Here is a 14,345-nt window from a genome sequence, read left to right as displayed (position 1 = left end):
GAGGGCTGGGCTCAGGCAGCATGGGGAACAATCACTTCTCATCTGCTCAAGTTCCAGCTGTGTCCTGCCACAGGAAAATCATCTCAGAACTGGACAGGAAGGTGCTGTGAGCTTCTGGCATCTGCAGCCATCACTACATGGGGTGCTCGGTGACAGAGTGACCCCAAGGTCAGGTCCTTCTCTAGGGACACCTGATGCATTCGTGGCGTGAGTGAGGTGGCAGCTGTTGTCCCTCGCTGCCCGGGTGGGGGTCTGGGGTCCCGGAGCCCCCCTTTCCCCGGCAGGAGTGCTTTTGACAGACAGACCTCCCTCCTCCCTCCCTGCTCCGCACGCAGCCATCCTCCTCTCAAGGCAAACCTTTCCTTCAGCCCCGCTCCCCGCGTCCCCAGCTCTCCCCGGCGGCAGGTGCGTGCCCACCCTCCGTGCCGGCCGCCGCTGCCCCGCTCCCCCTCCGCCCTCCCGGCGCCGGAGGGAGCGAGACGGAAAGTGTGGGAGCGCATAGCAACAGGGTCCGGCATGAAGCAGGTTCGGCAGCAGCATCTCCGGAAGGTGAGAGCCGGGAGCGGGGATGCTCCAGGGAGAGGAGCAGGGGACCAGGGGTACCCGCGGCAGGTGACAGCCGGGAGCGAGGGTACCCCAGGCTGGGAGAGGAAGCGGGGATAACCCGGGCTGGGAGCGGGGAGTGATGCCCGTGGCCCCGCATCCCGCCCTCGGGAGCCTTCGTGGGCAGCCGGCAGGGCTCAGGGGGATACTGGGGAATAGCGCTGGTGCGCGGGATGGTGGGCAGCGGGATGGGGCATTTGTGCCCACCGCTCCTCCCGAGGCACCGCTGCCCCCTCCCCTCCCCGGGCAGCAGGCGCTGCCGGCCGTGGGTGGCTCGTGTTGTGTCTGGCCCGGCGCCGTGGGTGGCACCGGGGGCAGAGCTGGCTCCCCGCAGCCTGGCACCCCGGGAGCGCCGCTGCCAGCAGCCCCGGCACTGCCCGGGCTCGGGGTCCCTCCCGCGGGATGAGCGCAGGGGCCGGGCAGTGCCTTCCCCACCTGCAGCTCGGATTGCCTCCTCATCCTCCTCCTCATCATCCTCCTCCGTAGGATTGAAAGGGTGTGGGTGATGTGGGGTCAGCTGGATGCTGAACTCTGGGTTCGGAGCAGAGCTGGCAGAACAGCAAACCCTTTTTACATCCTGCTGGAAACCTTTTTTTAACCTAGCTGTCAGGCTCTCCCATCCTAGGCTCTCCTCCATTGCCACTTTGCTCTTGCCAGTCTGAGCTCCCATTTCCCCCCACACTGGGAACTGAGTCTGGGGACTCAGTGGAGCAGGGTGGCAGGGTGGCAGAGACAGTGTCAGCCACAGCTCCATCATGGGGATGTGCTGCTGCTGAATGGGTCAGCCCTCCCTGGAGCACCCCAGGCAGTGCCCCAGGGCTGGGAGCCTCTTCAGCTACACGCTGGGCCAAGCCATGCCCATGGAACACAGGGCAGGTTGACTCTGTTGAGATGAATGAGAACCCAGGAGGGTTTTATCCCTGCCAGGAAATTCCTAGGGTATTGGGAAATGACGTAAAAAACCCCAGCAGTATCCTGGTGACAGCCAGCAGGCCCTGACAGCCTATTTCTCCACTCTTGTTTGGAGGCATCTTGTTTAGCTCTTCTCTTTCTTCCTCTTTCCTACAAACTGCTTTTCCAGATGGCTTTGTGACTGCAAGAACCATTAAAAGTGGTCTTTGCCCCTTCCAATGCCTTTCTGAGCCACTTGATGCTGGTGACCTTCTTTAGCATTTATTCAGGAATTCACTTAGTCCCATGGTGATCAGTTGGGATGCAAAGCAGATGTCTGAGTCATTCACCCCATCCCCAGTGCTGCTCAGAGCCCTCTGTCCTTCATTACCCAAAAATACCAAAATACCATTGCTGAGCTGCAGATGGAGGAGCTGGTGCTCACAGCCACCTTGGGAGCACTGTGCTCAATGCTGGCATTGGGCTTGCCTGGAGCTGGTGGTGACTGATGAAGAGATGTGCCCATCCCCACTGCAGCACCCACCCAGGACCCTGGCAGCCTCCTCTTCCTCTCATTGTCACCCATTTCCCATTGGTGAGCTGGAGTTTTAAGCTCTTCTTACCAGACATATTTTGACAAATGGAAATAGCTCTTGATTAGAGAAGACCTTTCTCAGGCTCTAAGGATTTCAGGTTGGTTTTTGATCCAGAAGAGCTGAGTGTTGTTTTCATTTATTTGGTTATTTTCTTTGGGGTTTATTTGGTAGAAATGGACTAAGTCCCACTGGTGGGAGCCATGGATCCTGCTGTCCCTTCCCATACCTGGCCAGGCTGCTGAGCAGCATCTTCCTGCCTGAGCCAGTGCCCTCCTCTGCCTGCCACAAACTGCCTCAAAACTCCCCCAGGGTTTCAGATGAAAAACCACAGGCATTTGTGTCTGTGCGTGCCCCCTACACTTTGGACATTGCTGTAGTGAGTTTGCTTCAGCCTCAGCCATCTCCAGCCTCCCTGTGCTGGCTCTGCCACCACTTGGTCCCTCTGATGGCATCAGCTGTGACCCCGGGCTGGGGTCACCCAGGCTCAGTTCAGCCCTTTGGGGGGCTCTTCCTCACCATAGCAATGCTTTATTTACTTCACTTTGTAAGTCATATTACATTTGAATTAATTTTTATGCCTTTTTAAGATTTTTTTTTTCTCTCAGAGATTAGCAAGCAATTCAAACTAATCTGAAGTGACTCACACTTTAGAGACTCACTGTTCTCAGATCCACAGGGGAGAAATCTGGTGCTGGGTGGCATTTCTCCTGCTCAAAGGCTGTGATCACGCACAAAACACTGACAAAATAACCCCACAACGCCAGCTTGAATGGAGACAAAAGAGGATGAAAACATACCTTTGATCTGGCTGGAGTTTTTTCCTTTAGATACAGCTGAGTTTTGGTTTAAGTAAATTGGTTTAGAGAAAATAATTAGCACAGAGCCATTTCCTTACAGACCCGAGCTCTTATCTTGGCAGAGACTAAAGTGCTTTTTCTTCTCAGTGACCTTTGCTTTGCTGACTCTTTGGGAGCATCTTTTGGTGAATAATGGGAAGGGATGCTGTGTTCAAAGAGGCCGTGGTTGCCAAGGGAGCTGTTGATCCCTGTCTGTTTACAGCAGCAAGACGGGAGCCTGGCCTGAAGGATGGCAGCTGATGGTGGAAAGCACTAGAGCAACACTGGAGCACTGGAGCACTTCAGCTGCGGCTGAAAAGAGAATTTCTGTTATGACAGAAGCTGAAAGAGAGCATTAAACCTAAAATAAAAGCTCTAGAATCAAGCTGGTGTGTGAGATTTCCAGCAGTCAGGAGAAGGAAGGTTTGCTTCCCTCTGAGATTTGGGACAAGGATGGGCTGGAAGCCTTAAATATTGTGCTTTGTAATTCATTTCAAGTCAAGCAAATAGGCCAGGGGTTTTTTCTGTGATTTCTATGGAAAGGCTGAGATTTGGGGGAATTCTGAGCATTGCCTTTGTGTGTGTTTTCCAGCAGCATCCCTGACCTGTATCTCCTCAGCTTGCCCAATGGGGACAAGTGCCATTGTCCTTTGGATTTATCTGACATTTGGGTGGTCCCTGCTTTCTTCTCTGGGGTCCTAAATCTGAGCTGTGGAGCTCCAGATAAAGATACTAACAAGGGGGGCAGTCATTATTGAGACACAAGTGACAAACTACATCCCATGGCCCTTGAAATGGTGACTGAGGTGGGGACCAGGCCATTTACAGTTTGGACAAGGCCCCACTGGCTCCTTTCATTTCCTGTTGTTGTTTCTGTGTTGATTTCTGTGCTACATCTCATGGATAGGAACCCACATGTAATGAGATTTTGCAGCTCTACCTGTGCCCTCCTGCAGGTGTTTGGGATTCAGACAGAGATGCAGGAATTAGGCAACAGGATTTAATGATCTCCCAGCATCCCTGCTTGCTGGTTTTCTGTGATTCAAATCTGGAAAACAAGAGCTCTCCAGCCAGTGTGATGGACAGTATTTTGCAGGGGGAAGACCCAGCTGTGATGGCCTCTACCTGGCAGGGAGCTTTGTGAGTACAGGTTTGAGCAGCTGAAATCTCTGGGAGGGAGTTCAGAGCAGCCCATGCATCCCCTGCAAGCACAGACAGCTGTGGGTCACACACTGAGGTGCTGGGCTAATCAGCAGGCACGGCCATGGCCTGGAGGTGTTGCTAAACCACAGAGCTGTGCTGAGCTACTGCAGGAGGGCTGCCAGGTACTGATGGTTTTATAGCAACAGGATCACATTTGGGTCATATTTTGACTTTTCAGCCTGTGTTTTTGCAACTTTTTCTTCTGGCCCTTGCCTTGTGATGGCAGCATCCAGCAGGCATGGGTTTTTCACAGAGGATTTTGGTGTAACAGCTTTGGTGGAGCTGTACATTTCATGTTGGCTCTGAGAAGAGTCTGCCCTTGTCCTGTCCCTCGAGGTGTTTGTGCTCCAGGTGGGGCTGGGGAGGAGTTTGTCTCTGTGTTTGGTGCCTTTGGGCTGCAAGCAGCCTGTCTGCAGTGGCAGCAGCTGGGGTTTGGGGTGCACCCTGAGCAGGGGGGAGCTGGCAGCCCTCTCCTTCAGCATCATGCTCGGTGTCTCCATGGGAACCAGCAGCAGGAGCATCCTGCAGTCCAGTCCAGCTGGAGACTGGAGGAGGAGAGGAGAGGAGGTGGCTGCTGCCTTCCTGAGGCCGAGAAAGGGCAGCACTGAGCCCTGATCACCAGCCAGCTCTGGCTCCTGGGGCCTGGCTCTGCTGCAGGCTCTGAGCACTGTTGCACTCTGGTACAGCAGCCCCACAACTCCTGGCTGATCCCTCCACACCAGGTCCCTCTCCTCAACCACATCCCAAGGGTTTGTTCCCTACAGTTATGAGCAAGGACAGGGAGATGGCTGCTTTTTTTCTTCAGAGAGCCCAAGAAGAGAAGGTTCCCATATGAGCTCCTCTGGCCCTGGTCCTGGTACCTTGTCAGCAGGGACAGCAGAATCCTCCTGTGCCTTGAAACAAACATGACAAACTCCCACACCAGGGCACAGCAGCACAGGGTGGCACAGGGACAGGACCCTCATTCCAGCCCTCTGTGCTGCCTGGTTTTGCTGTGGGTGGATCTGTGATGGGATCTCATCTGGCAGCTGCTGGCTCAGGCCTTCAGCTCTGGAGTCAGTGGGGATGCTTTCCCTGCTCTCCTGAGGTCAGGAAACGGGGAATTCAGACTGAGCACCTCCCTGCAAACCTGATGTACACCCATACAAACACAGAGGTGCCCTCCTGGTGCATCACCCCAACCCAAATGGATTGCAGGACTCGCATTTCCACTTGCAGGGCTGAGGCAGTGGGGAGGAAGGGAAAGGGTTAATGCCCTGCCTGTGCTGCATTGATCCGGAGCACATTAGGAATTCTAGAAGGAGGTCTCTCATCTCTCTGCAGGGACAACTGGGAGTATCACTGAATTCCCACAGTGCAGGCTTTTGGCAGTTGGAAAAGTGTGAAAAATGCAGGGAGCAATAAGGGACAGACAGCAGTGTGCCTGGCAGGGCACACACGTGGGGCTGGGTGTCACACCCCCTGGCACCCCACAGTGCTTCTCCCACTGCCCTCGTGCCTGTATTCTGCAGGAGGTGCAGAAAGTTTATTGCGGATGGATGTCTTTGGAACCTGGGGTTGTGAGCTGGGTCCTGGTGAACCTTCCCAGAATAAACTGGGACAATCCCATGTTTCCCAAGAGAGCTCCAGCCACGTGGGATCACATTTATCCTTTTTGTTTGCTCAGTGGCAGAGCAGGGCAGTGGCTGAGGTGGGGAACAGAGAGCTGCTGGGACAGGGTGTTCCCAGGGGACAAGTGTCAATGCTGTCAAGGCTTGGGGTCACAAATTCACTTGCGATTCTTGGCACTTCTTCCCTCTCTTCCCTCCTTCATTCTCTGTTTTTATTCCTTGTTCAACCCCTGTCTGCCCTCTCCCATACCCTGGTCCCTCACTCAGCCAGTGCCACCAGGTCTCCTGGTAAGCCCCAGCAGCCAGGATGGGGAGCTGGGCTCCGAGTGCCCCGAGGACAGAGGGAACTGGACAGGGCGGCTGGATTTCCTCCTCTCCTGCATCGGGTACTGCGTGGGCCTTGGAAACGTCTGGAGGTTCCCCTACAGGGCTTACACCAATGGAGGAGGTACGTGGACATCCTTTGCAGTGGTCACTCTCCCACCCACTGACCTGGGCTGGTAGAATATCCCTGAAGAAACATCCCTTCCCCTTCCTGGGGCTGGAAAGTAGCACTTGTTGCAGGGTGAAGCCTCCTTCTGTCCTCCCCACGGTTGTTTTGGGTTTTAAGCACCTGTATCCATGTGTGGAAGGGATTTGCAAGCCCATCTCTGTATTCCTGGCCGTGGACAAACCCCTGTCTCCATGCTGAACCAAACACCAGCTCTCCTGGTGTCCTCCAGGACTCAGCAGGGTCAGCAAACCCCTCCCAGCTACCAAAGGAGGGAGTGAACCTTTTGCAATGCAAGAGCCCTGGGTAATGGTACAAAACGTTGGTTCAACTCCTCCCAGAGCAATAATAACTGGAGAATTTCATGGTGTTTGTGAAAGAGTCAAAGAGAAAAGAGAGTTGGGAGCAGTGGGGAAGCACAGCACCAGGTGAATCACAGCCCCTTTCTCCCACACTAACAGAGAGCTCTTGCTCCTCCCTCTCTTCGTGATTTTGATGCAGGGATGTAGGTCCCTCAGAGCCACACATATTGAATGAGCTTTATTCCCTCTCATAGTTAGGCTTTAGGTGTTTGTTCTGTATTAATTTCAAGATTTTTTTTTTTTTTTTTTTTTTTTTTTTTTTTTTTTTTTTTGCTTCCTGCAGGAGCTTTCTTGATTCCTTACTTCATCATGCTGGCTATCTGTGGGATCCCCATCTTCTTCATGGAACTGTCACTTGGCCAGTTCTCCAGCCTGGGGCCACTCGCAGTCTGGAAGATCAGCCCCCTCTTTAAAGGTTCGTGAGTGAAGTCCAGAGCCTCTGAGGGGCCTCTGCAAGAGCTCTTTGATGAGGACATGCACCAGCAGCAGCATCCCATGGTCCTCAAAGCTCTTGTTAGAATCAAAGGAACCTGGGGGGAAGGTGTGATAGGCTGGAATTTTGAGTTAGCTGGTTTATTAGCTGCATGAGATTGGTCAGTCTTTGAGGGCTCTGGGTGGCATGGCCAGCTCTAGAAATGGTATGAAGATTATTAAGCCAGCTCTGGTACAAAATAGAGCATGAAATCTAACCAATACCTGCTAAAAACAAAGGTAAGAATAAAGCATTTTAAAAAAAAGTTTAGATCAAATACTTTTATTCTCAACATCAGGCTGGTGTAAAGTTTTCTGTATGAGGCAATAGATCACCAACACAGAGAAGGCATGTCCAGATGTTATAATGGCAATAAGCGGCTCCCCCAGCAGGTGAACCTTGGACTGGTTGATCATTTGGCTGCTGAGGTGCAGTCTGACCCTGCTTTTGGATGTGCTTTTCCCTGCTCCAGCTCACTCCTTCTTTACCCTCTCCTTCCTTCAGGCGTTGGCATGGGCACGATCCTCATCGTCTCCCTGGTGGCCATTTACTACAATATGATCATTGCTTACGTTCTCTTCTACCTCTTTGCATCCCTCACAAGCGACTTGCCCTGGCAGCACTGTGGCAACTGGTGGAACACTGACCTGTGCCTGGACCACCATGTCCTCAGGGCGGGGAACAGCTCCCTCCCCGTCAACATCAGCAACACCGTCAGCCCCAGCGAGGAGTACTGGAGGTAACGAGGGCAGCCCGAGCCAGGCCTGGGCTTGTGGTTGGTATCTAGCCAGGGGGAGGACGGGGAGGGCATGGGGGGTGAGGATGAGCACAGCTCACAGCACAGATGCTGCAGGTCTCGCTCAGGGGGGTGGTGTGGGTGCAGCGATGGGCTCGCGTGCTCAGCTCTGGGTGACAGCTCAGTTTAGCCACTGGCATGTGGGAGGTGTCCATGTTCTAGCGCTGCTTTGTTGGCCTGGAGATATGCTAGACTAAAATGCATCCCACGTCTGGGATGGCTGGCAATTTGCTCTCGAGATGCCAGGCATCCCTTCTGGGCTCTTTAATACGTGGTGGAGAAATCACTCCGTGTGTTCCTGTTTGCTTGGCAAGGATCTGCCAGTGTCTGTGATAGCTGACAAGGTCATTTTGAGGCAGAGGCATTTCTAGGGTCAGAGGAAGAAGGCAGCCCATGCTCACTAGCAGCTCTCCTTCCTCCCTAGCCGGTATGTCCTGCACATCCAAGGAAGCTCGGGGATTGGGGATCCTGGGAGGATCCGCTGGAACTTGTGTCTGTGCCTGCTCCTCTCTTGGACTATTGTTTATCTGTGCATCCTTAAGGGAGTCAAATCCTCTGGCAAGGTAAGGGCTGGCTGCTCTCCTCTGGGGGGACCTACAGCAATGCTCACCGGTGTGTGCACCTCTGCACCTCTGGCAAAGTGAGACCCAAAAGCAGCATCTGCTGGGTATAACATATTTTGGGGATGCCTTGCACACCCAGACACCAGCAGGGCTGGCACACCAGCCCTGCTGCAGCCCAAGGACCCCAGGGTGATGTGTCCCACCCTAGGGACAGGGTGTGGGGGCAGCACTCACGCTGTGCTCCCATTCCCAGCCCTCCCTGCTGGCTCTGCTCTCCCACAGGTCGTGTACTTCACTGCCACCTTCCCGTACCTCATCCTGGTGATGCTGCTCATTCGTGGCGTGACCCTGGAGGGGGCCTGGAAGGGGATCCAGTTTTACCTCACACCCCAGTTTGATCACTTGCTGTCCTCCAAGGTGAGTAGGATGTTCAATTTTTTCAAGACACAAAAATGAAATTTCTCCTGCCGCCTCCTGAATGCCACAGAGGCAGTTCCCTTACTCAGGTGTCTTTTCTGGCCACACCCTAGTCTAAAGCTCTCTTGGTTGTTCCTACACCAAAAATCTTTGTCCCACACCTTGTTTAGGCCATTATTCCCATGTGTCCCCACCCTCTGCATGTGGTTATGGCTCTGCATGGATGGGATGCTATCAAGACTCCCCTGAGTAGCAGGACCAGGGCAGGATCATCCCAGCCCTGTGAAGGGCTGATGGGTGCCCGTGGTGGATTTGAGTGTTTGTGGTTCTCAAGCAATCCCAGCATGTGGAGTGGGGGTCAGCAGTGATGATCATCCAGAGACCACCCAGTTTTACAGCAGCATTTAATGCCACACTGGGCTGGCCCTAAAACATTCTTACAAGCCCTTCCATTAGCCAGCTGATCCACTATGAGAGGTGAGTGTTAACAAGACAAATATCCCATAGCTGTGCATGCTTGGAGTGCTGGGGAAGACATGCCCAGGGCTCTTGGGAAGCAGATTTCTAATGTCATCTTCCTCATGTGGAGGATTCCAAACCACTGCTTTCCTCAGAACTGCTTCCTTCCCCCAGGTGTGGATCGAGGCAGCCCTGCAGATTTTCTACTCCCTTGGGGTGGGCTTTGGGGGCCTCCTCACCTTCGCCTCGTACAACACCTTCCATCAGAATATCTACAGGTGGGACTCAGCTGCTGTCTTGTAAAAATTATGGGTTGTGGGGAGCTGTGAAAACCTGGTGGGTTCAAAGCCAGCAGAAGCCCGTGGTGCAGCACAGTGACCTTGCTCTGCTCCTTGCACTGAGGGGATTCCTGGCAGTTTGTACAGGCTTGAGAAGAACAGAGGGATTCTCCTAAGCACCAAGGCAGAGCACCCAGCTCAGACATTTTGGGATGTAGGTGCTGAAAGCTGAGGATATTTGAGGCTGGAGTTGTGCATGTGTGCCCTGTGCCCCACATCCAGTGTAGTTCACTGAAAGACACGGGGGTGACATCTGGTCTGACCCCATCCACAGGGGACAGAAAGCTTTAGAGGAACCCCACAGTATTATCCATTAAACACATGCTCCATTTGACCCTGGAAAGCACTTGCATGAGAGGCCTTGAAGGACAGTCACTGGGTCACCTTACTGTGGCATCTGGGGCTGGCAATGCCACCGTGCACTGGTGTGGGAAGGAATGAGCGTGTTCAGAGCATCTTCTTCCTTCTCTGTAGGGACACCTTCATAGTGACCCTGGGCAATGCCATCACCAGCATCCTGGCGGGGTTTGCCATCTTCTCTGTTTTGGGATACATGTCCCAGGAGCTGGGGGTCCCTGTTAACCAGGTGGCAAAAGCAGGTGAGGCCAAACGAAGATGTTTGCCCCTTCTCCCTCTGCCTGGGTGTGCTGAGGAGCATCCCTTCCAGGATGGAAGGTGCCTGAGGGTGTCAGCATGAGGGATGAAGGTGGATGCTCAGCTGGCCAGGGGGAGGGGAGGGGGCAGATATTGTGGTGCAAATATTGAGTAACAAGTGATGACTAATGAAGGTGTGAGCGAGGAGCAGGCTGTTTCTCCACCCTCTGTCCTGGCAAGTCTCTGCCATGGTGCTGCTCTGCTGAGCTCTCCTCTCTTCCATCCCCCCATGCCCAGCTCTGTCACCACCTTTTCACCCTGCTGTCCTTTGCCTCCCCTAGGTCCTGGTCTGGCTTTTGTGGTGTACCCCCAGGCCATGACAATGCTCCCCCTTTCTCCATTCTGGTCATTCCTGTTCTTCTTCATGCTGTTAACCTTGGGCCTGGACAGCCAGGTAAGGACAGAGCCCACAGAGACAGCCGTGGACTCCAGGCAGCCTGAGGGCTCAGGGCACCCTCTCCTGCTGCAGTTTGCATTCATGGAGACCATCGTCACGGCGGTGACAGATGAATTCCCCTACTACCTGCGGCCCAAGAAAGCTTCCTTCTCAGCTGCCATCTGCATCGCCCTCTTCCTCATGGGGCTCATCCTCACCACAGAGGTATGGCTGTGGGGGTGGCCCCATGGTGGGGACCAACTAGGGCTCATTTTGGGAAGAACTTAGGTCAGGGGACAAGTTTTCACATGCATATTCATATACATAACCATGTGAAAGAGAGAGACAGCCTGGGCTTGCAGAAGGTGTGAGGGCCAAGGGGAGTGACGCGGTGTCATTCCCATTCCTACACCAACCCCATAAGGAGACTGATGTCTCTTGAGGCTGCTGACTGCTGTCCTCCCCAGGGTCCCCAAAAGTCAGAGGACACGGGTGGAGGTTTGCTGGGATGATGGTCCAGGAGATGCTGGCCTCTGTGCTTTGTCCCCGCAGGGTGGGATGTACTGGCTGGTCCTGCTGGATGACTACAGTGCTGGCTTTGGTCTCATGGTGGTGGTGATCACCACCTGCCTTGTGGTGACACGTGTCTATGGTAAGGCTGCCTGTCCCCACAGGGGCACAGGGAAGGATGTGCTGTCTGTATGGAGGAGGATTTAGAGGGAGCAGTAGGGAAACCAACAGCCTCACAGTGGAGCATGAGACTGCTCCCACCACCTGTTTCTTCTTGGCTGCCACTTGATTCACCTCTCCAAAGATACGAGTGGTGCTGAGCCTGCTCCTTCAGGCAGCAGCAGCTGGGCCCCCTCCTGCATCTCCCAGGTGGGTGGGGGGACACTGCTGTGGAGGATACAAACCACTGCTTGTGATCAGTGCAGGGCAGCCTGCTACAGGCACAAGGCTCCGGGGGAGGGATCAAAGCTTCTGAGTCCCTCTCCCTCCTGCAGGTATGAAGAGGTTCTGCCGAGATATCCACATGATGCTGGGATTCAAACCAGGCCCCTACTTCAGAGCTTGCTGGATGGTCCTGTCCCCAGCAACGATGATGGTAAATGCTCAGCTTGAGCTGCTGGATGGTGCTGGAAAACCACGGTGCTGCCAGTACCCCTGGGTGACCTCCCTGCTTCTTCTGGGAGGTGTCCATCATCTCCAGGCCTTTTCTGAGCATGAGACCTCTGGGATGATCTCACTTTCTTCCCACCCACAGGCTCTGCTGGTGTATAACATTGTCAAGTACCAGCCTTCTGAGTATGGCAGCTACCGCTTCCCCAGCTGGGCAGAGGTCTTGGGCATCCTCATGGGAGTCCTCTCCTGCCTGATGATTCCCATGGGCATGGTGGTGGCTGTGCTCCAAGAAGAAGGGACGCTGTGGGAGGTAGGAGGTACTGGGGCCTGACACTGCTGGGGAGCACCCCAGAAATATGCAGCAGGGAGCACAAGCCCCTGCCAAGTCAGTATCCCTGGAGGTTTCTGTATCCTCTCTCCTGGAGGTGTGTGTCCCCATTCCCCCTTGCCGCCCACGGGGTGTGAGAGATGACACATCCCAAAGCATTTCCAGCAGTGCTGCTTCCCATGATGCCAGGCAAGTACTGAGTCAAACAGCTTCCCAAGGGGCAGCCCAGTGTGCACTCCCACTCCAAAACAAGCCTGCTGTGCCCTGTGAGGAAGCACATTGTCCCCACTGTGGGGTGGCCATGGGCACCTGGGACTTGGCACCCACTTGGCAAGAGCAATGCCACAGCAAGGCAGGCAGCTGCCAGACTGTGCAGGCAGCCCAGATGGGATCCCTGCCCTGAAAGGCTTCTCCCAGGAGCAGGTTACAGAGCTGCTGGCTGCTCACAGCTTTCCCAGCCCTCCACTGCTCTCGCCAGGCTGTTAAAAGCAGAGGAGCAGAGCTTGATGCCCTCCCCAGGTAGCAATCCCCTGCTGCAGCACTTGCTGGCTGTAACCTGGCTCGAACCAGCCATGGGCACTGTGACATGGCCAGGAGCCACCTTGGCCAGGGCTAACCCCTTGTCTGAGTGGCTCTACCCCACAGCACAGGGCTGCAGCCCTACAAAAGCCCCTCACTCCTCCAAGCCCTCACCACCATGACACCTCCCCAGCCCACAGCAAGACACTTAGACAGAACCACCTCTCCAAAAGTTTTCAGGACGAGTTTTTACCCCATCCCATCCTCACTGGGGGTTCCTTCAGTCCCTGTGGGCCAGCAGGGCCCTGGCGGTGGTGGCTGAGCTGAGGGTGGGGTGCTGCTGGGGAGCGGAGGGTGCAGGGTGCCTGTGCTCTGCCTGTCCCCCACAGCGGCTCCAGCAGGCCAGCAGGCCGGCCATGGACTGGGGCCCGTCCCTGGAGGAGAACCGCAGCGGCATGTACGTGGCCAGCCTGGCTGGCAGCCAGTCCCCCAAACCCCTGATGGTGCACATGAGGAGATACGGGGGCATCACCAGCTACGAGAACACAGCCATCGAGGTGGACCGCGAGATGGAGGAGGAGGACGAGGAGGAGTCCATGATCTGAGGGACAGGCTGGGGGGGAGCTCGCCTCCCATTTTGCACAGGTTGCACTGCAGCACTTCAGGACGGCTTGGGGGGGTCTTTCAAGGAGTAGTCAGGAGCTGCTGACCCTGCCAGGGTCCCCACCACCACCCTGGCCCTGCCAGGACAGAGCTGCTGCCTGTCCTGGAGTCCCCATTGTGCTTCTGTTCAGTGTGACAAGCTGTGTGATGAGTCCCTGTGTTTGTGTGACAGTGTCTGGTTGAAGTGTCACGGCTGTCCCACTCCCACCTGCAGCCCCAGCCCTGCTGTCCCCTCTCAGGGTTGTCCAGGGTGGAGGCATGTCCAGGCTGCAGGAGGTGGGGAGGAGGAGAAGGAGCTCCTGTGTGTTGATCTGTTCTCTGTTTGTCTGTATTTGACTCCAATAACCCATAAACACGTGTGAGAGAATCTGTAACAGCCTCCATTCCCAGAGGACAGTGTGTGCCAGAGTGCTCTGATCCCACAGAGGTATTCCAGCAAAACCAGCACAAATCAGTGTCCTCCTAAAGCAATTTGACCTAATAAACAAGCAGTTATAAATGAGTAGAAGAATAAAAGAAAAGGCTTTATAAACAAACCAGGCTGTAGATCCCCCAAGGACCTTGGTGGGTCAGGGTGGCTCTTCCCTGTGGTGTCTGGCAGGGTTGGGGTGATTTGAAGGGAGAGAAGAGATGGTGTAACCTGTCCCTCAGGTGTGCAGGAGCTCAGGGACAGGTTTCAGCTGGACCCAGTGTCCAAGGAGGACCTGTGTCTGTTGCCAAGGGAGATCCAAGGTGTGACCCCAGCCCTGAGTGCTGCTTTTCCCAGGGAAAGGAGAAGGGCTGGGTTTCAGTGTCTGTGTGTGATTTTGGGGTAGATCAGCCCATGTCCCACCTCCTGCTGACACTGCTGGCCTGAGGGGCTTGGTGACCTCCTGGACGAGGCTGTTTGGACCTGATGCTGCCAGTCCCCACCATCCCAGTGTCACGTGTGCCTTGTGCCATCAGCTCACCCATAGCTGTGTGACACAGCCCCTGTCTGGGTTATTTGGGGTGTCTTCAGCATGGAATAAAGGCACACCTAGAGGAGCTTCCAGGGCTTCCCATGCA

The 14,345-nt window shown here is 54.8% G+C and overlaps 1 protein-coding gene across 2 annotated transcripts; it reads left to right on the top strand.

The window, feature by feature from the left end:
* The first annotated feature begins 310 nt into the window (after window positions 1–310).
* Window positions 311–13,800, top strand: SLC6A7 (solute carrier family 6 member 7). 2 transcript variants are annotated; one of them, XM_064388015.1, is made up of 14 exons: window positions 311–549; window positions 6,007–6,187; window positions 6,875–7,006; window positions 7,568–7,802; window positions 8,284–8,422; window positions 8,705–8,839; window positions 9,473–9,576; window positions 10,111–10,235; window positions 10,572–10,684; window positions 10,760–10,891; window positions 11,219–11,318; window positions 11,671–11,771; window positions 11,931–12,098; window positions 13,025–13,800. In XM_064388015.1, exons 1-14 carry the CDS (start codon window positions 517–519, stop codon window positions 13,238–13,240), a joined length of 1,914 nt encoding a protein of 637 aa, XP_064244085.1. In that variant the 5' UTR covers window positions 311–516; the 3' UTR covers window positions 13,241–13,800. The 2 variants fall into 2 exon arrangements, with proteins under 2 accessions (XP_064244085.1, XP_064244086.1); XM_064388016.1 differs by having other exon boundaries at window positions 10,572–10,891.
* Window positions 13,801–14,345: the final 545 nt, after the last annotated feature.

The sequence above is a fragment of the Passer domesticus genome, chromosome 13, assembly GCF_036417665.1.
Source record: "Passer domesticus isolate bPasDom1 chromosome 13, bPasDom1.hap1, whole genome shotgun sequence".
Lineage (NCBI taxonomy): Eukaryota > Metazoa > Chordata > Aves > Passeriformes > Passeridae > Passer > Passer domesticus.
Note: the sequence above shows the minus strand (reverse complement) of the source record. Positions and strands in the feature narration are given on the sequence as shown.

Bases quoted from the DNA above. Each gene is read 5' to 3' on its own strand.
- SLC6A7 (XM_064388016.1), top strand. From the start codon at position 517: ATGAAGCAGGTTCGGCAGCAGCATCTCCGGAAG. The intron at 10,892-11,218 runs GTATGGCTGTGG...TTGTCCCCGCAG, and splicing joins GGCTCATCCTCACCACAGAG to GGTGGGATGTACTGGCTGGT. The intron at 12,099-13,024 runs GTAGGAGGTACT...TGTCCCCCACAG, and splicing joins AAGAAGGGACGCTGTGGGAG to CGGCTCCAGCAGGCCAGCAG.